General features: G+C 59.0%; 1 protein-coding gene across 4 annotated transcripts in view; it reads right to left on the bottom strand.

Annotated features, from left to right (window-relative positions):
- Positions 1 to 2,949: 2,949 nt before the first annotated feature.
- The window catches only part of FOXP4 (forkhead box P4), a 32,753-nt gene continuing 11,404 nt past the window's right edge, over positions 2,950 to 24,298 (bottom strand). For 2 of the 4 annotated variants that reach the window (XM_015885354.3, XM_015885355.3), the window contains exons 3-17: positions 19,610 to 19,699; positions 14,916 to 15,038; positions 13,638 to 13,724; positions 10,860 to 11,010; positions 10,489 to 10,693; positions 10,207 to 10,311; positions 9,222 to 9,309; positions 8,418 to 8,501; positions 7,797 to 7,998; positions 7,630 to 7,706; positions 7,404 to 7,505; positions 4,841 to 4,962; positions 4,683 to 4,749; positions 4,420 to 4,586; positions 2,950 to 4,226 (exon numbers count right to left, since the gene is read on the bottom strand). In XM_015885354.3, coding sequence (XP_015740840.2) covers positions 4,079 to 4,226; positions 4,420 to 4,586; positions 4,683 to 4,749; positions 4,841 to 4,962; positions 7,404 to 7,505; positions 7,630 to 7,706; positions 7,797 to 7,998; positions 8,418 to 8,501; positions 9,222 to 9,309; positions 10,207 to 10,311; positions 10,489 to 10,693; positions 10,860 to 11,010; positions 13,638 to 13,724; positions 14,916 to 15,038; positions 19,610 to 19,699 — 1,818 coding nt within the window. In that variant the 3' untranslated portion in view covers positions 2,950 to 4,078. The remainder of the gene's footprint in view (positions 4,227 to 4,419; positions 4,587 to 4,682; positions 4,750 to 4,840; positions 4,963 to 7,403; positions 7,506 to 7,629; positions 7,707 to 7,796; positions 7,999 to 8,417; positions 8,502 to 9,221; positions 9,310 to 10,206; positions 10,312 to 10,488; positions 10,694 to 10,859; positions 11,011 to 13,637; positions 13,725 to 14,915; positions 15,039 to 19,609; positions 19,700 to 24,298) is intronic. The other 2 variants (XM_015885358.3, XM_015885359.3) reach the window with 2 other exon arrangements.

Below are 24,298 nucleotides of genomic sequence, written 5' to 3'. Positions count from 1 at the left end.
CAAAGCAGACACACGGAAGGTCAGAGTACAAATACACAGCAACGCTATTTCCTTTATACAGCACGAGGGACGCAGCGGTGGGGAAGGGGCTTCATACACGTCCCCCCCCATCTGCCTCCCTCTGGCCCCTCCCCAGAGTCACCGCCCCACCCGGCAACGAGGGGGAAAAATACAGGGAAATGAAGGAGAAGTGTAGGTGGGCGATGCTCCCCCCCACCCCTCGGGGCTGCACCATGAGGGGCTCTCAGCCCAGCACTGGGGTGCAGGATGGGGGGGGGGGGGTCCCCCCATTGCCCGGCTCCATCCCGTCCCCCACCTCCCGCAGCATTTCCAGGACAAAAACCCAAATGTGGGGACTTTCTCCCGGGTGGTGACGCGGGACAGTCATGTAAACAAAGCACAGAAACCCTTTGGTTTAATGCAGTTTGGGCTGCTGCTGTCCCCCCACCCCAGGCACCCAGCGCTGCCCCCACGCTGAGCCCCTCCTCAACCCCCTCCACCGATTCTGCACAAAATGAATCAGCATTAAAAATAATAATAATAATAATTAAAAAAAAACAACACCTGACATTGAGAACAGAGCAAATCCTTCGGGACATCAGTGAGAGAGCAGAGCAACGCCTTCACCCACGGGAGGTGCCCCCATGAGCAGAACCAACACCCCAACGGGACAGAACAGTTCGTGGTAGTGGGTTTCCAACCAGTATATATAAATCTCCGTATATACAGACAGAGGGGCTCCGCCACGCGCTGCGTTTGGTACTCAATCCTTCCTCCCTCCCCCCCCCAACGCCGGGCACGTGTTTGAGGTAAGATGTGGAATTCTGTACAAATCCCAACTGGCAGAAAAGGAAACACGCACCCGGGGTGTGGGGGGGTCCATCCCTGGTGGGGCGCAGGGTGTGGATGGGGCTGAGAGCAGCAGGGCAATGCGTGGCACCCACATCCCCCCCACTGCGGTCCCACTTTGGCTGGGGGGGAGGCACGGCTCGGAGCTGTGGGACAGCCCAAACATGGGCATGTTTTTGTTTTTCTTTTTGTTTTTTGTTTTTTTTAAAAAAACTCCTTTATATTTATATATTTACTTATATATATATAATATATATATATATATATATATAGTGCTCTCGCGAGCCAGGATTGCGGCTAACAACCTATAGGGCACAGGGCGAGGAGGGGTCGGGGGGTGCAAGGAGGGACCTCACTGTGGTGCTGGGGGGGAGCTCGGGGGAACTGTACCGCTATAAAAGCTGGAACATCACAGAGCACAGACTGAGGGGGAGCACAGCAGGCCTGCAGTGCTGGTGTGCTGCGTGACCATGGTGTGCTGTGTGCCCACACTGTGCTGTGTGCCCACACTGTGCTGTGTGCCCACGCTGTGTGTGCTTTTGCTCAGCCCAGTGCAGGAAAACAACGTTGGAAGATCTGCTAAAAAAAATGAAATCCCCAGAGGGAGCTGAGAAGAGAAGGGAGCAGCTATGGAAACATGGAGCCCCACCAGAGGAGCAGTGGGAGCTGTGCAGGGCTGCAGACATCAGCAAAGCGTCACCAGAGCCACCAAGTGCCACCAGCTCTGCCTGAACCCCCCGGAATGCAGCGTCCCCTCAGTAAGGGCACATCGTCCCCTTCCCGAGGCCATCGGGGTGCTCAGGACCTCAGAGCATGTGAGGAAAGCCGGCTCTGTTGGCTGGGGGGACCCCCATGCTTGGGGACAACGGCTCCTGCCTGGCACCCCATGGCCACACTGTCCCACTGAGATGGGCGGGCATGGGAGGCTGCTCTATTTGGGATCCTAATGCTCCACACAACCCCTAAAGCAGCGATGCTGAAAGCTCCAGCAAAGGGCACGGAGGGGTTTGGGGGGAGTGGGAGGGGAAGGGGGAAGCACTGCCAGTGTTTGTATGGATAAAAAAAGAAGAAATCTTCCTAAGTTGAAAGGATAAAAATGAAGCCTGGATGGTCGCTGAGGGGAGACTGAGCTGCAATGAGTGTGGATGGGGGCAGAAGGGTGGGGGGCACCATCAGGGCAGGGGGATCCTCGTGCCCCCTCCCCGCGCCCCTCCGCAGGGCAGGGAAGCAGCAGCGCACGGCACCGGCCAACCTTCATCCACACCTCCACGCGGAGCTGTAAACTTGTTTCAAACAATAACTTAAAAAGACCGAAAACGAATATTAAAAACAATAAAGCTGTAGACGGGGGGGGGGGGAGGGTGTGGTGAGCGTGTGTGTGTGTGGGGGGGGGGTCGTGGGGGTGGGAAATAACCCCTTCCATTTCTTTGGTGGGGGGTGCTCGGCGCTGCGCTCTGCTCGTGCGCCTGCGGAACGCGGGGCGAGTGGGGACACCTAGCGAGAGCACAGACCCGAGCGGCAGCGCTGCGAGCTCCAGCCGGGCTGAGGGACCTGCCCACCGTACATTGATTTGGGTTATTGGGGGTTTTATGGCGGGTGTACGGGGGATGCTGGTGACCCCCCAACAGGGTGAGCCTTGGGGCTCAGCATCGCCTGGATGGTGCAATAGGGGGATGCTCCCCAAGCAGTGGGTGGCTTCGCTTGGACTCGTGGGATCTGTGTGGGTGTCAGTTACCTGAATGAGGGGATACGTGCTGCAGGGTCAGCAGCACCTTGGGGACATCGCCAAGGTGACACACGGGTACAAAACAGTGCTCACCTGGGGATCCCCTGCCTGTACCCCACAGCACGTGTCCCATTTTCAGCACAAAACGCAGCAGCCCCACAAGGTGCCCCACAGAGCCCCACTGCACTGGAGAGTGGCTCTCAGTGCCTCATAGCAGAGGAAGGAGGAGGAGGGATGAGCCTAGAGAAATGCTGCAGCCAGGCAGCACCAAATGGCACCCCCAGGACAGGAGGGGGGGGTGCAGATCAGGCCATGGGGAGCACAGGGTACAACCACTGCCACCAGAGAAAGAAAGCGCAGGGAGAAGAGGGGTGTTTGGTTGTGTCGTTCTCGTTATTATTAATATTTCTTTTTGGCATCAATACCATCTGTTCACCTGAACTACGGACCTGCTGTCTCTAGACATCTTTTGGTATCTTCCCATCTGGATGCAGACGCGCAACGCACACAAGAGGAGGACAGAATGAAGGCAAAATGGGGAACGGAGAGCCCGGCTCCAGCGGGCCTGGCCTGAGGCTGAGCCCGAACCACCCTGGTGTGGATGGCAGTGCCAGAGCCCGGCAGGGTTCTGCTGGTGGGACTCCATGTGCCAGCCTCCTTTGTAGCTCCTGCAGGACGCAGAGCCCATCCCAGCTGCAGCGACAAGCTTCTTCCCTACCAGCCCTATATAGGTCTGGCCCCGGGAGCCATCACCCGCTGCACCCAACGCCAAGATGCAGCCGGATCTTTGTCTTCAGTGCCTGGCCAGGATGGTTGTCACCACCTGGATGCCACCAGCCCGGTGGTGTTGGGGACTGGAGGACGGCACACAGGGGCTGGGCAGCACCATTGGTGGTGACATCTGGGCCATGCAGGCACGAGGGATCCCAGCAGGTGCCGGATGCTGGTGAGGCTGCAGTGCAGGTCTCAGCCCCATTTCTGCGGTTTCTTCCCTCAAAGCTGGATGGAGGCAGCGTGTGGGAAAGGACCGCGGGTCCTCGTAGTGCAAAACCCGCTGGGAAGAGGCTCGGCAGAGGGGTCCTGCCTCCCTGGGGCCATCGCCGGGGGTTTGGGGACATCCTGGAGCCACATCTTGTAGAGAACCCACAGCCACACGGTGTGGGATGAGGGGATGGAGGAGCCTTCCTTGGAGTGTGGGTGTGGGGAAGGAAGGAGGGACGACTTCGGACAGAAACAATCTACCATCCTCGTTCACCAGTTACTAACCAAGGGAGGAGGGGGGACAACGTTCAGCTCGGGGGGGTTTGTTTCTTGTTTCGCCGCACGTCCCCCACTCCGGGGACCCACCAGTCACCGGGCAGTGGGGAGCAGGACGGGTGCCCCAAGGAAACCCTTCTGCTTTGTGGAAGTGCCTTGAAGAAACGGGTTAACGCCAGAGGTCACCTTGGGGAGGCAGGAGCCGGGGTTTGTCTGCAGCCGGAGCGCGGGCAGCGCTCGGGGTCCTTAGGACAAGTCTTCCACCGGCAGCTCCTCCTCCAGGTCCCTGTCGTCAGGAATTGTCACATTCTGGGTGGCGGTGGCCAGCAGTGAGACGGGCCGGTTGTCGTCCTCAGCCTCAGCTGGTTCCTCCTTCACGTGCACGGGGTGGCTGCTGCAGGGGGGAGAGTGGGGCTGAGCCCTCCACCTCACAGGGACGGCCCTGCTGGCACTCAACCCCCCGACCCTTTATAACCCACACTGCCCCTGTGTGGGGGCCATGAGCCACCAGAGGCACCGAGCAGCGCCATCACCCCTTCTCCAACCCCACACCCTGCAGGGACGTGGCCGCCCCCCGTCCCACCAACCTGTACTGCTGTGGGGACAGGCGTGGGCTGCTGCTGCCGTTGCTGTTGACCTGCTCCACTGTGCTGCTGACGTCGTCGTGGCCCACGTGCAGCATCCCGCTGGCGGAGCTGGTGTTGATCATGGTGGGGCTGTTGAGCAGTGGGAAGCTGCTCTCTGCCAACGCCGCCTGCAACGAGCAAAGGGGTGAGATGGGAGAACGCCTGTGCCGTGCAGTGGGGCTGGCTGCATGCTGCAGGGATGGGGATGAGCAGAGCATCCTCACCTGGTAACTCGCATTAAGTGCTCCGTAACCGAGTCCTGAAATCATGTTTTTGACTAAAGTCGGACTCCTGCAGAAGACAGAGAGCAGAAAGCAGCCTGAGCGCTGCCGGCCCCGAGAGCGGCAGCGCTGCCAGCAGAGGAGGAGATGATGGCACCCACCCTGTCATCTTTGGTGGCCTTCGCTTTTGGTACTCATGCTCATCCACGGTCCACACGGCGCCCTTGACGTTCTCCACGCGCACGAAGCACTTGTGCAGGCTCAGGTTGTGGCGGACGGCGTTCTGCAGGGGGGGACGATGCAGCTGAGCAGCACAGCCAAGCCCTGACACCCACAGCCCGACAGCTGCCCCCCTCCATCCCCCCCAGCACACGGTGCCACCGCTCACCCTGGGCTGACACAGCCTGTCCCAGGGTGACGGCTCTGTGATGCCCTGACCCTCAGCCTGATGCTGCCACTGGGATGGGGACCGAGCAGAACAAGGGGTAGTGACACCAGCGGGGACCTGAGCACCCGCTGCGGACACACAGCTCTCCTCCTTGCTTCCCCCCCCACCCCTCCAATCCCTTTTGGGTCCTTTCCCTCCCTTTCTTCTTTACGTCGACCATCTTTACATCTCTAAATGTAAAATAAAGAGACGCACACGTAGGCAGACAGCGCAGCCCCGAGAGATACCGGCTCCCTTTTCCCCTTCCAACTCCCTGCCATTTGCTACTGCCCCTATTTCATTACCAATTTTAATTTGCCTCTAATTAAATCCTGTGTATTTTTCCGACTCACTTGCTAATCCATGAGGGAGGCAGGAGGCTGGAGTGGAATCTCTCCGAGCTATAATTACAAAGGGCCTAATCACGCCGGGGCTCTGCCTTTGAATAAATTTCCTTGCATTAAGGTTCTCAGATTCTCTGCCTTGCAAATGAGAATGACCCCAATTTCAGGAAGTTGGCCTCGGAGGGTTTTTTTTTTCTTCTTTCTTTTTTTTCTTTTTTTTTTTTCCTTTTTTTTTTTTTCTTTTTATTTTATTTCGAGTCCTGATTCGTGATGAGAGACTAATTCGTTACGCTAAAACATTAACAGCAATTTAAAAGGTCGAATGGGGGCTGTATAAACAAAGGAGCCGGCCAGCACAACAAGGCAGAAGGAGAGGCAAGGACTGCCCCCCCCCTGCATCACTGAGTGTGAGAGGTCCCGGAAACTCACAGCACACAGCACTGTCTGACCCCCCCCAACCCCTTTTTTAATGTGAGGATGGAAACAAAGCCCCTCACCCTCCGTCCTCTCTGCCCATCCCTTCATCTGACCCCAAAGGTGTTCCCTGTCCTCCCAGTCCAGTATGGGTGGATATGGGTGGAGGGAGCCGGGAACCCCACAGGGAATCCCACACCACTATCCCCATCTCCCCAACCTTGTGCCCTCACTGCAAACCCTCAGCCCCAGGCAGGGAGGGGGGACAGGATCCAGCACCGCCCTTGAACCCCCGTCCTCAGGCGAGCAAACACAGGACTTCCTTCCCTTCCTCCTTCCTGCACACGCAGGGGGCTGGTCGGCCAAACAAAGCCCCAGTTAGAAGCAGGGTGCACTGTATGCTCAGAGCCTGACTGAGCCGGCAGCATCCCTCCCCAGTGCCCCCCGGCAGCCCAGTGCTCCCCAATATCACTGTGCTGGGGAGGTGCTGGCAGGGATGCGCCTGCACAGGGCAGAAGTGGAACAAATCCCTATGGAAGTGCTGGGGATGTGGGAATGAGGGGCACTCCCCCCCACACAGTGGTTCCAAACTGTTCCCACCCAGTTGGACCCCAGCCCTGCAGAGCACACTGTGCTGCTGGCACTGAGCAGCTGCCATGAGCCACCCCATGTGCCATGGAGCAGTGCTGCCCATCCTGGGGGTGGGGGTCCTCACCTCACCCAGACACAGCTTTCATAGTTTAACAGTGTTTGTTGAGTGCCAGACCTGGCTGCTCTGTTTGCTTCTCCTCTTTGCCTTTCATAATGATGTTTGCTCTATGCCCTCCAGCTCAGGGCCCCCACGCTGCTCCATGGCTCTGCCCCAGTGTGGGGATGGGGTCCTGGGGGGGAAGTTGGGGCTGAGGGAGGAACCTCAGAAATGTCAGTTTTCTGGAGGGAGGAAATAAGGTGATTTTTACTGTGCATCCCCCTCCTTGAAAAGAAACCTGGCCTTGAGCACAGAGAGTTTCACTGCACAGGGGAGGGATCTGACACACGGGGCAGGGAAAGGGCTGTGCCTGATGGACCCACAGCTCTCTGCCCCACAGACAAACCTCAGCATGGGAGAAACGAGCACAGCCCCACTCGATGCTCGGTGCAGCTCGGCCAGCTGCAGTGCTGCCCTGTGCCGTGAGGGGGACACCGGGCTGCACAGCGCTGCATCACCCACACGCACCACCCGGCACCAGGTTTCATCTGCCCTGCTTCAGCAGTGCATGGGGATGCCCGGCTGCAGAGCAACCCATCCCTGCCATCACAGCAGCCCCTTCCATCTGCAAAGTGGTCCCTTGCTCCCCCCATAACTCTCCCCTCGCAGTCTGGGGATGCATCCTGGGGGCAGAGTGCTCACATCTAAGGCACAAAATCATTCCCCACACTATTCCCAAGCTGTGTGACAAACCAGACCCCAGCACATAAAAATGGGAGCGTCTCCCCCAGCAGTGCTGGGTTCTGCTGTGCTGGATGTGGGGCTGCAGCAGCCCCGTGCCGTGCTCTCACCTTCCATGTGGCTGTGTTCCTCCTGAAGTAGGCGAACATCCTGGTGAACCAGTTGTAGATCTCGTTCAGCGTCAGCTGCCTGTCGGGGGTCTCCAGGATGGCCTGGGGAGCCAACAGGGGACAGAGTATCACTCGCAAAGAGCCCGACCTTCGTGCAAAGAGTCAGAGGGGCTCCTGCCTCCTGCTGTAGTGAAGGGAGGGAGCAGCTTTGGGGTGAGCCACTCACCTGCCGGATGAGCGAGGCGTACGTGAAGGGCGGCCGGACGTCTGCATTCTTGTAAAACTCATGGTTCTGTGCAAGCTCTGCAGGGAGGACGAGAAGGGGATGGAGGGGTGATGGCATCCCCCCCTCAGGCTGCACTGCCAGCCCCGCGGCCCCGTCCCTGCGCTCACCTGAAGATATCGGGGTGCAGAACTTCTCCGAGTTCCTCCTGCGGATGGGCCCCACGCTGTGTAACGTGGAAGAGCTGATGACGGAGGGGCCCTGCCGCAGCGGGGTGATGGGGGCCGTGGCAGAGGTGGGGGGATGAGGTAAACCATCAGGGAACGTGTCCGAGGTGCTCTTGGAGAGGGTAGCACTCGAGACCAGGTTCAGCTGCGGGGAGGAAGGGAGAGCGGATGGGAGTGGGGAAAGTGTGGGTCTGGGTGCTGGGCACTGGGGTCCTCGGGCACTGGGAGTGGGATTGTGCTGTGGGCAGGAGGTGAGAGGTGCGGCAGGGGGAGCTGCTGGGAGTGGGATGTACCACGGGATGGGGATGCAGATATCAGGTAGGGATGGGATGCACCCATGCCCAAAGCAGCACCATGTACCAATACGAGCAGCACTTCACTTCTGCCCCACGCCATGCACTGATGCTGGCACAACAGATCAGAACTGGAGAACATGACACACATCCTGAGAAGCCCATCCACGCAGTGGCCACATGCAGGGAGAGGGGAGGAAGGAGCAGGGAAAAAGCAAAGGAGTGGGGGGTGTGGGGTGGCAGAGGGGCAGGGAGGGAGGCGTGTGCTTACAGGTTGGCTGAAAGGCTTTGGCTCCGAAGGTCTCATGTGGAGGTGGGCCATCATGGCCTGCAGGCGCTCACTCTCCTTTGCCAGCTGAGGAGGCAGAGGGGAGCGGGTCAGGTGGGATGGGGGCATCCCCAAGTGTACCCATGTCCCCACGTCCACCCCTGTGTCCATCCATCCATCCGCCCAGATGCACAGCATCACAGTAATTGTGCCCCCCACCCGACTGCTCCCCAGCACGCAGGGAAGGGTGAAATATTCGCTGTGGCACCAGGAGAGGCGTTGAGCTCAGCGCAGCCGATGGGACCTGACACGCGCTCTCCTCCCGTCACCTTCCCTTCCTGCCACGACCCCTCAAACCCGGGCTGGGAGAGGTTAATGGTGGGAGCCGGTGTGGAGTTTGAGCAAGTTTGGAGCAGCTCGGCTGCCTTCGCGCTCATTAGAGCTGACAGGTCCCCCCTCGTGATGCAGACGCTCTCCGCCGACACAGCGGGAGCTCCGTGCTGAAAACTTTATAATTGGTGGCTGTGGTGGCAGCTCCCCACTCACACACACAGCACTCTGCGAGCCCTTCAGGATCTGTTGTTTTTCCTTCTCCCTTCCCTCCCCTCTTTAAGCTCTGGTAATTGCTTTCAACCCCATGCGTTACGCCAAGAGCTGCAATGGCAGCGCAGCCCCCCTGGACTGGGGAAGCAGGGGGCCGAGGCAGTGGGAAAAGGACTATTTAAATAGCATCCCTTGGTCACACTCTGAACATCAGACTTGGGCTCCTCACCCAGCACCCCACTTTCCAGCAGTCCCTGTGCCCACCTGTATCTCCAGCTGCTGTACCACTTGCATCTGAACTCGACACTGGGCTGTGCTTCGGTCATCAAGTGCGTGTTCTGTATTGAGGTGTCTGAGGAGGAGAACGTGGGGTGTTATGCTCAGACGTGCCAGAGATGTGCCCCCCGCCCACTGAGGCCACAACTGGGGTCGGCCCCGCTATGCAGACCACCACTCCCCTCCCTGATGGGGTGGCTCTGTCAGCCCTGGCCCCTCCGTGCCAACCCAGTGCTGCTTTCCAAACCGGAGGCGGCTCATCTGCCCCGTGCAAACATGCCTGGAGAGCCTCGGCTGTGCCTTATCTGGCTTCACCTGGTGAGTCAGAGGCAGGAGGGCACACAGCCTGATGCACTGACTCACTGCTCCCGGCCCCAACGGATGCCTTCGCACTCCTCCTCCTCATCCTCCCCCAGCAAAGCACTGCTGGGCCCCGTCCCAGGGGAAGGGCAGGGTGGCACAGCCCCAGCCGCCCTCCCCATACCCAGGAGGGCTTTGGAAGACCAGCCCTGGCCGAGCAGCACCGTGGCCACTGCCAGCAAACAGCTGAGAGGAGGGGGGGAACGCAGCAAACGAGAGAGCCCGTCAGTTCCTTCTGATGTCTTTGCTAAAAATCCCGGCTACAAAGAGATCTAATTGCAAATGAACTAATTAAGTAAACCTCTGACGAAGCGTGAAAACAATTTGTTTGACCCTGACGCTAGCAGAGGGCTCCTCGACAGCGGAGTTAATCAGTCAGCGCAGAGCCCACAAGCGGTGTCAGCCGCTGCCGTGCTGCCATCTGCTCCCTCCCCTCCTCTCCCCCCAGCAGGGAGCTGCACCCCCCAGCCCTGCACGGGCTCTTTCCTCCTCCAGCAGCACAGCCTGCCCTGTGTCCCCTTCTGCACAGGTTCCCCCTTTTGCATTGTCTGGGGACTGAATTTCAGGCGTGCCCCAAAGATCAGCCCTCCCCCCTAAGGAAGGCAGCACTTACTTGACAAACTGTCCCAAGTCCTCACAGAGGGTTTCGCAGCCCGGCCACTTGCATTCTCCATGGCCGTAGAGTGGGTGAGAGCCGGGGGTCTCTTCATGGGAAGAGCTGCAGAGGACACAGACCCATGGAGGGGGGGTCAGCCCCGAGAACCTCCCCAGCCATGGGCTGCGTGGCTCCCAGTCATCACAGAACAGAGGTTGGGGGGGAAGGGACCCTGCAGACCCTCTGGTTCCAACCCACCTCCCCGGGGGTAAAAGCAGAACGGCCAGAGCCTGTCCCTACCTGTCCCTCCTCGGCGTGTGCATGGTGCTCTGCCCATTGGGCAGAGGGTGATGGGAAATGGGAGGTGAGACCTTGGCGGCCGAAAACGAGGTAGAGTTGGAGGTGTTGGTGGTGAGGTCGAGACCCTCTTGTTTGATGCTGTCTTCGACAGGCTGGGTGGCAGTGACCTCCTTCCAGAGCTGCTGCAGGTCCGAGGGGCACACAGCTGCAGGGGGTGGGACACAGCCATCAGTGGGGGACACAACCTCCCCCCATCCTACCCAGTGCTCAGCATCGCTCCTGCACTGTGCAAATCATCACCTCCCACATCATCCCCACATCACAAAACCCCAACCGCAGGAACCCCCCGAGCCCCCAGCCCCACTCCTTACCTTGAGGGAGGGTCTGCAGGGGCACGGTGCCCTGGCCTGGTGGGAGGCTCACCAGCCCCTGGCGCTGCAGGTTTAACAGGTGCTGCTGCTGGAGCTGCTGCATCTGCAGGAGCTGCTGCTGGAACGCCAGCTGCTTGTTCCCTAACGGCTGCTGGGAGACAAAAGGGAGACGGTGAGCAGCGCCATCGTGGCCCCGGGGAGGGCAGGGGCACGGCTGCAGGTGTGGGCAGCACGCCGGGGCTCCATGCTGCAGGGCCTGCTTGGCTGGCGGCCGCGCCAGGAACAGGCTTTGATCTATCGGAAGAGGAGGGGAAGAAAAGGAAAGTGGGAAAAAAAAAAGAAAAGAGGAGAAAAAATAAAAGAGGAAGCACTGAAAAGAGGGAGGGAGCAGAGCTGGGTGTCTGCGTGAGCACCAGGCACAGCTCTGCACAGCACCAGCAATGGAGGGGGGTGTCCAGCACCCAAAATATGCCCTAACAAACACCAGCTGTGCACACCCTCCTTCCATCCCATCCCCACAGATGATCTCTATGAGTCCCCTTAGCTGGGGGCAGCTGGCACCCAGTGCTGGTGGTCCATGGGTGCCCACCCCAGTGTCACCACATGGGGCACAGACCAGGGGGGCTCTCCCCCAACTCTGACCGATGGAACCGGCCCTAAACTTGTTAGGCAGGACGGGTCTCTGGGGAGGCACCGAGAAATCCATGAGAATTAACTGAAGGGGAGAGAATTCAATTAGGGACAGGGAAAGGCAGCTGCTAATCCAAGCGGGCCATGAGAGGGGAGCTGCCCCAGGCTGCCCGGCCTCATTAGCAGGACAGGCAGCCCCGTAACCCCGTGAACCCCTCTGTTTGCTCTGACACTGTCTGCAGGCTGTGAGGAGCCAGGCTGGCAGCAGCGCGCTGACCCCCATGGCAATGCAGCTCTGTGGGGCACAGAGCAGGATGGGGCCCCCTGGGAGCAGCGAGCTGCAAGCATGGTGTGCACGGGGTCCCACTGTACCACTCAGAGAAGCACATTTGACACTGGGCCGGGAGGAACCCTGGATGCTGCGGCCCTGCAGGGCTGGGATGCAGGGAGGAGAGCGGGACAGGGCTGTGCACCCCAGGCAGACACCCGTGCCCCCCCACAAGCCATGTCCTCACCCCATAGCGGAGCCGGGCTCTCCCTGCTTTCTCCCAGCCCCACCGCCGCCCTCCCCGGGGGCCCTGGGCATGCCTAGGCTCCCAAACACTGCCTCGTTCATGGCACTTCCCGGTGGGAAGCAGGGGCAGATTGGCAGCAGATGAAGTCACTGGGATCCCCGGGGCACTCAGCTCAGCACAACCAGCCCCTGTGGGCACACCCCGCTCTGCAGCTCCAAACACTTCAACCCACGTGTGTGTCCCTCCAGCTTCACAGTTACAACTATGGGTCACCCCCACCAAGTGTCACATCCTCCCCGGGAGCCCCTCGGCCCCCCCCAGAGCACAAACGAAGCACTGAACAGCCATAAAGTGAATGGCTTTGGAATGCACCGTGCACACAGGGTGCACCTGCAGGGGTCCAACCCGTGGCACCTACTGGTGGTGGTCCCTGATGGGAAGCAAGAGCTGTGCCCGCTGTGTTTTAAGAGCTGGAACCCTTTGTCCTGGCTCCCTGTGAGGGTTTGATCACCCAGCTGGGTCTCTCAGTGTCCCCCCACCCCCATGGCAGTGACCCCCCTGGTTTGGGGCTGCGGTACCTTCCCAGCGCCGCCTACATTAGCTGCAGCTGAGTGGGTGCAGCTCACGGGGTGCGAGGCGCCGTCACTTTGATTTATGAGCACATCAAGAGGAGTTTCAGCGTGACACCAGGGACTGACAGGAGCAGTTCATTAAGCTGATGCTGAGGTGAGGCAGAGGTGGCCCCCCGTCGTCCCTCCCCAGCCTGGATGGACTTGGGGGGCTGTGCTGGAGTGGGCTCGGGGGGAGCAGGGGCAGCCCCCTCCATTGGAGCACACAGGGACCCCCTTGCTCTGCAGGGCTCTGGGAACAGCGGGTTGGGGAGGAATGGCACATGGCAGCAGCTCGGCCACCCTGTTCCACAGGGGGAAGGATGTCCCCAGCCCCAAAGCACAGCACCGGGATGCTGAGGGTTCTCCCTTGCAAAGCAACACAGCAAACAGCTCTGGGACACACCACAGCCCCGCTCCATCCCAGCGAGGCACCCAGCCGTGCCCCTTCTCCCCGGTAGCATTTCTCAGCAGACACATTTCTCCTTTCCTCTGCAGTGCTGTAATTACAAGTTGCCATGCTCTCTTTAAGCCAGATCTGATCCTGGAGCTCTCAGAGATGGCTGCAGGAAGGCTGACCCCTGCGCACTGCATGGGCACAACGATGGCAGCCGCAGTCAGAGCCCAGTAAAGCTCGAGTGGGTGCCAGCATGGAACATAGACAGCAGCAGTGCTGGGGTGCCGCAATGTGCACAGCATGGAACTGCCCTGGCAGCCCCACGTACAGAGTAGGGAGGAGAAAAGGGTTCCTAAGCCCTGCTCTGGGTTCCCACTGCAGCATCCCGGTTGTGCTGCTGCCACATGGCTGAACGGGGCCATGCAATGGGGCAGGGCTGTGCCAACCCTGCTCTGCCCTCCCCTCGAGGGGAGGATTTGTCCCGGGGGCCACTGAGTCCCATGTCCCCTCTGACAGCCCTGCTGCTCCCCCAGGTGCTGGGATTTGCACACGCCTTGTTTTCTTCCTGCTGGTCCCCTTTTATTTGCAGCCAGATCTGATGGCCCAGAACCCATCTGCATGAGCTCACCTCTTTGGGTTGCTGCTTTCCGGCTTGCTGTTGTGTCAATAGCTGCAGGTGAAGCTGCTCCTGTTGCTTCTTGTAGTATTCCTGCAACTGGGAGGGACGGGAGGAGAGAGGACGGATCAACACCAGCAACACCCAGTTGGCTCCCTGCCCTGCACTGCCAACCCCATGCTGCAGCCACCCAGTGCCAAGCACAGCTCTCAGTGGGGCAGGGATGAGGTGTGAGCACATCTGTTCTGACAGCAGTAACCCCACGTCCCAGTAGCAGAGAATCCCCCTCCCAGCCCCACACACTTAATGGATGTTGCTGCAGAGCTGGGGTGTCCCCCACTGCCCCATGCCCAGTGCAGGCTCTGTGTGCAGGGAGGACACTCCAGCAGGGAGACCCTCATCCCATGTGCTGAGCCGCAGTGCGGGTGATGCAGCACTCAGCCCCACTCGGTGACCAGCAGCACAGCCCCACGGCACAGCACGGCTTATGGGGCTGCAGGGCTGGGGGCGAGCGCGGGTGGGCGGCTGTGGCTCAGGAATGCCCCTTTGGATGCCGGGAAGCCTTTATCAGCTCGAGGCTGACAGCGCTGACAGCAGCAACTTTGCTTTTTCTGTCGGTGAACAGGTTTGGAAGGGCTCGGTGTTTACCCGAAAGCCAATCAAAGCCGGGGCTCTGCCGCATGGTCGAGCGCGGCTGCGGGAACATTGGGTCAGGGGTGAGAGGTGTGATGTTTGGTTTTCTTCTGGTGGAGAATGCGAGCTATTCCGGCCTGGGTTGTTTAATTTGCAGTCAAACGTGTTTCTTTATCCGGCTCCAAAGAGGCTGCGGGAGGACCCACCCAGGGTAGTGTTTACCCTTTGTTCTTTCCCTGGGGCCAACCTTGAGCCCTTATCAGCCTGTTTGGAGTAAACAGGTACTGGAGGCAGGAGGAAGGGTGGGGAGGATGCTTGTGGGATCGCTCCTTCCCTCTCTCCGCCAGCGGAGGTGTTTACTGAGCGGCCCAGCTTTGTGCCACACTTGGGGTTTGGTTTTTTCCTCGTCTCCCTCCTCTTCCCTCATTGCTCCTTTCACATGTGAGCAGCACTTGGGAATGCTGCAGCCCTGGATCTGGATGGAGCCATGCAGCACCCACCCGGCCTGCAGCCCCCTGCCAGCCCCCTGCTGGCCCCAGGGCACAGCTCTGTGATCCCTTCTGCAGCTGCACCCGCAGCTCTCCCAGTGCAGGCTGTGCCGGGGACCCCCAGGGAAGGGCAGAGGGAAGTTGGGAACCCCAGGGGGAGCAGCGTTACCTGCTGCAGCATTATTGCCTGCTGCTGCTGCAGGAGGGCCTGGAGCTGCGGTGGGGACAGGATCTGCTGCATCTGCTGCGGCGTGATCATCTGCGGGGACATCATAGCCACGGACACGGGGACCTGCAGAGAGGAGGGACACACACGTCACACACTGCTGCTCCCAGCCCTCCCCATATGCTGACAGCCTGACCCCATCCCAAACCCTCTGCCAACCGCCTCCCCTGTGTCCCCTTATCTCCACATCCCATTTGGAGATGCCCTCAGGCGTCGGTCCTGGCATGATGGGACTACCCTGATCCCAAGGTGGGGATGTGATGTGGTGCTGAAGGCAGAGAGGAGCCTGCAGGAACGAAGCACTGAGAACCAGCACTGCCTCATGTGCAGCCCCTGTCATCCTATGGGCATGGGTAACACCCCAAACAGCACTGGGCATTCAGTGGGGCTCCCCAGTGCTCCCTGGGTGCTTCTCACCATTCAAACCAAGCACACGGGTCTGAAGACCTTCAGAACCAAGAGACAGAGCCATGAAGCCGGTGGCTCTGTGGCTGCAGCTCACCCTAAGCCCAGGGAGGAGCCCCAGCACTGCCTCCCCCCGCCAGCACCCGGCCGCACCGGAGCGCGCTGACCTTCAAGGGAGATTGCAAAGGCTTATCTGTTTGCTCAGGCACCGGGCTGCAGGGAGGTGTCAGGAGCACGCTGAGCTCCGTTTGTCACCATGAGCCCCCCCAGGCACCAGCGGGTCAGGGTTAGTTATTAACTGCTGCTGCTTCACAGCCTGGGGCTGCTGCTGGGTGCTCACAGAGGGGCAGCACTGGGGGCCTGAGGACATCCCAGCACAGCGATACGGACCAAGCAGTGAGTGGGATGACACCCCACCCAACAACAGCAACCCCAGCAGCGAGCTGGGCCGGAGGAGTCCAAACCACGGCCAACCCCACGGCGTCCCCACACAGAGCTCAGGTGGCAGCGTGCAGCTGTGCACACATCTGGTGAGAGCGATGTGCAGGGGTCTGCTCACGCGCTGGGAGCAGAGGAGCATCCCGCTCCTTTCCCTACGCGATTCATCAAGCTGGCAGCGTGCTCAGAATGAGAGCCCCTAATTAATTGCTGCACGCATCCCCCCCCCCAACCCTGGCTGCCTCCCCACCCCCATCCACGGCCCCTCATCCGCCGTTGCTGGCATTTTCCAATCGGAGGCATCCTAATTACCGGAGAGTTATAACACCTTCCATTTCTCGCCCAACGGACTGACACCCTGTCAAGAGCAAAGAGAATTGCCAGAGGTTTTGACAACACTAATTGCCCCTATAATCTAAAAACACAAAGGAGAGGCGATTAGTCGAGAGGGCCCCAGCTCTCGATCCGACACGAGGTTTTCACAACGTTACAAGAAAACAAAAGCGACGCTTTTTAGAGTTTGATGGCTGCTAACAAAAGCGGAATTATATTTTCATACAACCTTTGTCTGCATTAAATGCCTTTTTTCTCCCGCGCTCCGACGCGGGGCTGACGTGGGAAGGTGGTGGGGTGAGGCTGAGCATCGGCGGAGCGCAGCTCCCTGCCCAGATGTTGGGATGGCTCCGAGCAGAGCAGGAGCTTGGAATCCAATGGGAAATTCCCACTTGCAGCAAACTCTGCTCGCCCATCCCAGCTGTGGGATGGGGAATGGGACAGCTGCTGTCAGCACAGGGACACCGCGAGGTGCCACCTGGGGGGGCTGATGGCAGCTGGAGATGGGGGCACGGCACGGGGCAGCCCTTGGGGATGGGCAGCATGGGAGATGGGAGCATTTCAGGCTGCCCAGCACCCAGGCTCAGTCCCGTCTGTGTCCCGCTGGGCCCCGTGTGACGGGCTGGCATCTGCCGTGGGCACACAGAAGGGTTTGCCTCACTGCTGGCCTCCTGCCACCCCGCAGAACTGCTTACTAACAGCTTTGGCTGCCTCACTAAAAGACCCGACGATGCTGCAGCAGATCGGCCGCCTCCATATCCCGCGGGTCATTTTCCCAGCGCTCAGGGTTGTAATCCCAACGTGCCAGCGCTGGGGCGGGGGTGGAAAACAAGACGGGATCCCACTGTCAGCATCATATGGAGCCACGGCAAAGGAGCACCCCCATTTCCACTGCGACAGCCCCAAAACACAAATGCAACAGCTTCAAACTGAGGGTTTAGCTTGGAATGGCAGGAGATAGAGCCCCTGCTTTGTGCCACCTGTGCCCCAACCCCGCTCACCAGGTGGGGATCAATCCAATGCACTAATGGGGGTAACTGGGCCGCTGGCCGGGGAAAGGAAGCGGCGCTGGGGAGGAAGGGCTCAGAATGGAGGGCAGGGTGTTGAGATGGAAATACAGTGCGGAGCAGGACGGGCTGCTGCCTTCCTTCAGGAGAGGGACTGCAGAAGGGCTGCTATTGATCTGTCTTCATTACCCATTTCACTCAAGTTTCAAATCAACAAAATACACTTTTCCGCTCCGCTGCCCTCCCCGCCACCGCAGACAAAAGAAAAGCAATTTCCCGCAGTTTGCTCTGAACTCCTCTCCCCTTCCCTGCCGCTCCGTCCCCACTCAAGAGCTGTGCAGCCGCATTGAGGGGCCCCAGAGGCTGATTTCTGGTCACCCCGTGATGCTGCGACGGATGGAGCCCAGCACTGAAACAGCAGCACGTGGGCACTGTGAGCGATGGAGAGCAGCACAGCGCTGAGCTCGCTGCAAAACGCCACAACTTTGTACCACTCCACCAAAATCACCAGCACTTCCAGGCTGCAAAGAAGCAGAAATGCTTCGGACCATCCCATGGCGATGGCTTTGGGGCTGCAGCTGCAGCCCAATGTCAGCTGCACGGCTCCGTGCTCAGCTACACCTCCAGGCATCTGGGGGCACCGCGGGTTCACACGGAACACACCGCCCGCGATCCCTATCGCGCCCACCAGCAGCTCCCTGTTTGCTTTCAGGAGCGCGCCGCTGCCGACTGCCATTAATATTGCTGCTGGCACAGCGCCCCACCAACGTCCCAACCCCAGCAGTGGGGAACCCACAGCGCTCCGGGTTTGGGTGCTCAGCACCAGCACGCAGCCTTCCTCCTCCTCCTCCTTCTCCCTCCTCCTCCTCGCCCCGCAGCCTCCTGGCCAGTCTCACCCACACCACCGCCGTCAGATAAACTTCCTTTCAAAGCAGCCCGCTTAATCCCCATCTCCCCCCGCGCAGATCCCGCTCCAGCTGCTGGGCAGGGGAGGAAGAGGCCGGGCTGCTGAGTTATGAGCTATTTCTGACTCACGTCTACAACTTTCACAAGTTCTTTTGCAACACAAAGGGAGGAGGGCAGCAGATGCAGTTAACCCTGCTGCAGCCGGCCGGCCAGCAGCGCACAGTGCTTACCGGAACGTGACTTCACTCTTACTGCCTTTGTCTCGCGTGGTATTTTCCATGTGGTGACTGCATTTCCTTCCTGCAGACACCGCTGGAAAAAGGCCGCCTGCCTGCAGCTCACGTTGACTCACTGCCGCTGGGACCCGTGGAGGTTGGGGCTGTAGGGGTGTGGGTCCCCCCTGGCCCCACAGGGACACAGTGGCACCCAGGTGGCTCAGGGAGCAGTGGCACTGCATGCACGATGAAATACAGCCATGCCCTGGCCATACAACCTCCAAAGGAGAGAGCAAGGCAAGGCCAGGAGCACAGGGTGGATGGGGCACCTCAAGCATAAAGAAACCTCACCAAAGGACCAGAGGCTGCTTGCAACCAAAATGCAGTTCAGCAGCAAGAGGAAAAGCAAAGGGGAAGGGCACAGGGGATGTCCTCACCTCGGTGCTCTGCTCCCATTCTGGGTAGAAAGGAGCCCACCGGAGCCCATTCCCAGCCCCACGCAGCCCCCTCCCTGCACCTGGTACAGGCAGGACCTCCAGCTTGGGAAGCGAGCGTGCTAATTACTTTCCTTTGTTAATTAAACCCACGTGGCTCTAATAAGGTAACCTGCTGTTCTCCGATAAATTTAATTAGCCTGAAGGGAGAGCCCCTCCACACAGCTATTTAAATTGTCACTTCCCATTCACTTGGGTTTTGCTTCTTTTCACCTCCCCTGCTCTCTGGGCTCACCCCTGCTTTCCCCCTCCACTGTCCCTGCCCCTTTTCTCTCTTCTCTCTACCCTTTCCTTTGGCCAAGGCACAGAGCCAGGAGAAGACGCCCCCCCATTGGCACTGTGTCCCATGGGAGCCCATTTTTCAGTGCCACCAACACTCGCCCCATGGGTCCCTTGCACAAGGACCCACCTGGCTCCAGCCCCAGTGCCAGCCTGTGGGTACCAGTTCTCCCCCAGCACCAGGGAGCTCTGCACTTCCACCCAAACACTGTCCCAAGGCGAGGTGGCACCCAGTGCCCTCCTCTCTATGCCACCATCCCTCCTGTGCCCATGTCCCCCAGGGGGACCTTTCCCCCAAACACAACGTTGACCCCAAGCAACCCTTTCCTTCCCATCCTGCCGTTACAGAAGCAGCCAAAGGAATGGGATGTGTGTGCAGCCAGGGGTTGACACACCAAACCCTGGCATCTTTCTGGAGCTCTGCAGGGCATCAGTGTCTCTCTCTGGGCTCCTGCTGCATTGCGGCCATCCCACAGACAGCACTGCCCTGCACATCTGTGCTGCTCTGCAGCCGAGCCCTTCCCAAAAAGCTCCGCAGAGGGGGAGGTCCTGGGGCTCACCTGCACCGCCGGCTGCTTGCCCTCATTGCTGCTGGGGGAGCTCAGCCCCGCGGCCTGCTGCAGCAGGAACTGGCGTGCCACCTGGAGAGCCTGCAAAAGAGACACACGGGGTGGGCGGTGGGAAGGGGCCCTCTGCCTCCTCCTCCTCCCTCCGGGCTCACTCGCCCTTCAGCTGTGGGTCCTCCCGCTGTGGTTCCCTGTGGGTTGGGTTAAGGGGGCACAAAGGAGGGCAGCACCCGATGCTCTCCTGCACCACCGGCTCATCCAGGCTCAAAGCACTCACCCTGCTCTACCGGCCCCCTCCGCAGCACCCAGCGCCTTCCCATGGCAACGTGCACCCAGCATCACAGCACTGCACACAGCCAGCACCTGCCGTGCCACGTGCCCAAAGACACCGGGTGCCGTCACACAGCTCCCAGCACAGCTTCCCTCTGCTGCCCGGATTGGGGTTGTAGGAAATGCAGGAGAACACCTCCATTAGCACTGCATGGCAGCAGAAGGTGCAGGCTCTAAGTGCTGACAAACTCATCACTGCACCCAAAGTGCAGAAATAAAGCAGGATCTCAGCTCTCGTGGCCTGCAGAGCTGGTGCAGGGCACGCTCCTCCCCGGGCTCCGATACTTCCCTGCTATTACCAGCGATAGATGCGCATCGGCAATGCGCACACAGAGCCATGTGACAGTTATGACAGCTCAAGGTCTGATGTTTTAATTACTTTTCAAAATGAAAACAGTAATTCCAGTTAAAAGCCAAAGGGTGGAGGGAGATGATGCGAAGCTGCTTTGCATTGTGGAGCAGGTTGGGGATGGGGCTGGGACTGCAGCATGTGCAGAGCAGCCCCATGCACATCTGTGCCCCTGGGCAGCTTTTTGGGGCTCTCTACGTGTCCATTTGTCAGAGCTGTGCAGGGCTTTGCTCCTTCCATTCACACTGCATGGAATCCCTCTGCAGCTTTGGGGGCTGCAAGGAGCTGCTGCCCAACGCCCCCAGGAGACCCCTGTAGCACTGCTCTCCCCACACCCCCCCATGCCCTGTTTGCTCTTTGTGCACCAATGGGAGCTGTAGGGCACCAGGAGGGCCCGGGATTGCTGCAAGCTCTGCGCTGAGCATCGCCAATGCAGCACTGGGCAGGCAGGGCACTGGGGGGCACAGTGCCACTGGTGTCCCATGGCAGCAGTGGGGCCGCAGGGGGCCGAGCCACTGCCTCTCAGGGGGGAATTTAATTCACTCCCCGCTGGCTGCCTCACTTTGGTGTGCTCTCAAGCACGAAATTACAAGATTTACAAGAAAAAAATGGCATGGCCTCAGGACCGCACACAGGGCAACCCCCCCCCCCAGAGCCCGCTGCCCCCACATCGCTGCTTCAGTTCAGCTCAGCCATGGGAGGCTGCACAGAGCCCTGAAATGCTGTATGGGATCAAAGGGAAATGGTGCTCAGGAGCCGACAGGTGGGAGGGGAACAGAGAAACTTGCAGGGCCAAGGAAAGACATTGTGGCATCCTTGTAGAGGGCACTGCGGTTATAGGGACCCTCATATAGGGCACCCCTGGTGATGGGGTACCTTTGTTATAGGTCAGCTTCACTACAGAGCACCCTGGTTATAGGACACCATGGTTACAGGTCACCTTCTCTATAAGGCATCCTCATTATAGAGCACCACAGTTATGGGGCACCCTGTTTATATAGGAATCCTCTCTATAGGGCGCCCTGGCTATAGATAGAGCTCTCTGGCTGTATGCATCCATTCAGCACAGCGCCAGGATCCCCTCGCAGGGGTACGGAGGGGAGCAGCCCCCACCCTGTGCTGGGAGCATGGGGAGGCAGAGGGACGCAGATCCCCCCCAGCACAGCTGTGTTCACCTCCCGGCTCCATCATGTGCAGAAAAAGATGATTTTTTGTATTATTATTTTTCAATCCCAGCCCCCTGCACGGTGCTATTCAAGAGTCATTAGCACGTTACCCGTAATTAGGAACGAATGGGTTGTGTCAAATTCATCATGCTCCTGGACGGCTCCCTTTGATCAGCAAATTACCCCATCAAAAAAGTTTGCAGCGTCTCAGACACTGACGCTGGGAGCTGGTGCTGTGGGGCTGTGCCCTCTGCAGTGCTACGAGCTGGGGGTGCAGACAGCACCAGAACCTGGCTGGGCTCTGCTCATTTAATACTTGAGCTTCTTTCTTTTTGTAAGCACTGAAAAGAGGTGAAGGAAGGACCTAAGAAGTGCCTGGACACCATCCATGTACAGGTGCCCCCCCAGACAAAACCCAGCACTCCCATCCCTATAGAGCTGTGTATGCAACCATGGGATGGGGGGAGAAACTGCTGGGTTTTGTTTGGTAGAAAAATAAAAGGGGAAAAATAAACAGAAAGGAATTGAGAAAAATAAAGGGGAGAAAATGAAGGGAAAGAAAAAGAGGGGGGGAAAGGAAAAGAGGCAAAATAAAAAGGAAGAAAATAGGAAAAAGGAAAATGAAACAAAAAGGTAAAAATGAAAAAGAAGGAAAAAGAAAAAAAAAAGGGGAAGGAAAAAAGATGGAAAAGAGGAAAAAAAAGGAAAAAAGAAGAAGCAAAAAAGCAGCGGCGTTTTGACACAAAGCTCCTAAAAATGACATCGAGCCATTCCAGAACCAGAGCTGTTAAAAGGAGGCGCGGATATTTTTAGCTGGATATTAACGGTAAATGATGCCATATTGAACAGCACTTCCACCCAGCCCAGCCCCGGCCGAGCTTAACCAGAACCAAATGGCTCAAAAAAGAGCAGAGTGAAGAAAATGACACAGAGAAAGGAAAGGAACAAAGTGTGCCGGGCGGCCCTTGGCAGCAGTGCAACCATCCCTCCCCTCTGTGCAGGATTGGGGTCAGACCCACAAATGAAGGGCACTGTGGGGCTCCCCTCCCCAAGCCCCCACCCCAAATCCCTCCTGTGTTTGTGCTCGGTGCACTCAATCCAACTTCTCCAAGTTGCTGCTTTTCTTTGCGAGCCTTATTTCCCCCAATAACTTGCCCTTCATGTTCCCTGAGTCCGCAATGAACTGTAAATATCTCCCTATTTTTGTGTGATAAAATAAAACTCTGAACTGATGCAGTAGAAGCAGAGCTCTCCAGACGCCCCTTTTCCATAGGAGCGCACACTGGGGAGGTGGAATTTAGGCTGGTTGTCCCCATTCAATAGCAGGGGCTCAGGCAGAGGGTGCAGGCGCAGCATTTGGAAAGGCTGAGGTGCAACAAACTCATGGCAGGACGTTTCTGGAGCAATCTGGGGAACCCCATGAGCCCCAAACCAACCCCAGCACTCGTGGCCCTGCTCTGCACAATCCCCCCAGCAGCAACAGCCCGTCAGCCCCAGGGTGCACATGAATACCCCAAAGCCCCATTGCTGCCCTGTCCCACACCCCAATATTGGGCAGTGCCCCCCACCCCACGCCCCATTTCCCCCATGGGGATGGGGCCAGGTCCAACCCGTGGGTCCAACCCCCTCCTTAACAGCCCTGGGTGGGCGCTTTGGGGCACGGATGCCGACGTGCTGGAGGTCTGTCAGCGTTCCCACAGCAACGACGGGGGGAGATGCTGGGGGCCGGGCAGCCCTCCCATGCCCCCGGCCGACCTCTCCCCTCCGCCAGCCCCGGCACAAAGCAGTGCACGCTATTCAGGCTCGGCAGCCGGGGCCCCTCCATTGAAAGCTGAGGATTTCAGGGCAACGCCGTCCCCTGGGCCGGGGGAGAGGGAAGGGAGGGGGGTGTGCGGCTGCTCCGGTCCCTCCAGAGTCTGGGAGGTGCTCCCAATGGGAAGGATGGACGGCACAGAGATGGGCTGGGACGGACCAGTGCCTGCACCAGGTGGGCACAGAGCAGCTCCAGAGGGTCTCGAGCACCTCACAATGCACAGACCCCCCTCAGGGGTACAGCAGGGATCCCCAGCACCACCAAACCAAACCCTGAGCCCAGCCCAGCAGCCCCCATCCAAACCCACAGAGGGAATCTGGATTCCAGCTCCATTGGATGCAGGGCTCGGGCAGCAGAGCCCAAAGCACAGCTCACAGCTCCAAAACCAACCCGAAAAATGAGGGCAGAGCACAACACCTTGTTGGGAAATGTCCCATAAGAGCAAGCCCAAGTTCAAAGCCCCCAGTGGCTCTACAAGCAGAAGGGCAACACTTGGGGACAGTGACGAAATTTGGGCATAGAGGTGAGATTTGGGCCAAGAGGTGGGATGCAGCCCCGGCCACGCGCTGTGCTGGGATTCACGCTGTGTGCATTGCTATGGGAGCAGCCAAGAGCTCAGTGCTGTGCAGCCCCCCACTCCCCCTCCCCATAGAGCACAGCCCGGCCTGCAGCTCGCAGCTCTGTGCTACATGGGGCTGCATGTCCCCGATCCATCCAACCTGCAACTCGGGAGCGCGGAGCTCACAGGGTGACTCGCGGGAGCATTACACGCATGATTACCCTTCAGAGCAGGGGAACAGGGGCTTAACTGCGTGCGAAACGGCTGTTATTCAGGTAATGGATTTACAGCACTCACTACTAAAGTATCAGACACAGCAATTTTTTACAGCTTTCACGCTGGAATTTATGGCTCAGGGAGGCGATCTCCATACGAGGCAGGGATCATTGCCTTATTTAGTATCCAAGGAGGAAAATTTATGTTTTCTCCCAAGTTTGTTTGGAAGGATAACCTGCAGGAACACGGG

This window comes from Coturnix japonica, chromosome 38 (assembly GCF_054131305.1).
Source record: "Coturnix japonica strain WE chromosome 38, WE-NBRP24, whole genome shotgun sequence".
NCBI lineage: Eukaryota > Metazoa > Chordata > Aves > Galliformes > Phasianidae > Coturnix > Coturnix japonica.
This window is presented reverse-complemented; position numbering and strand designations above follow the sequence as displayed.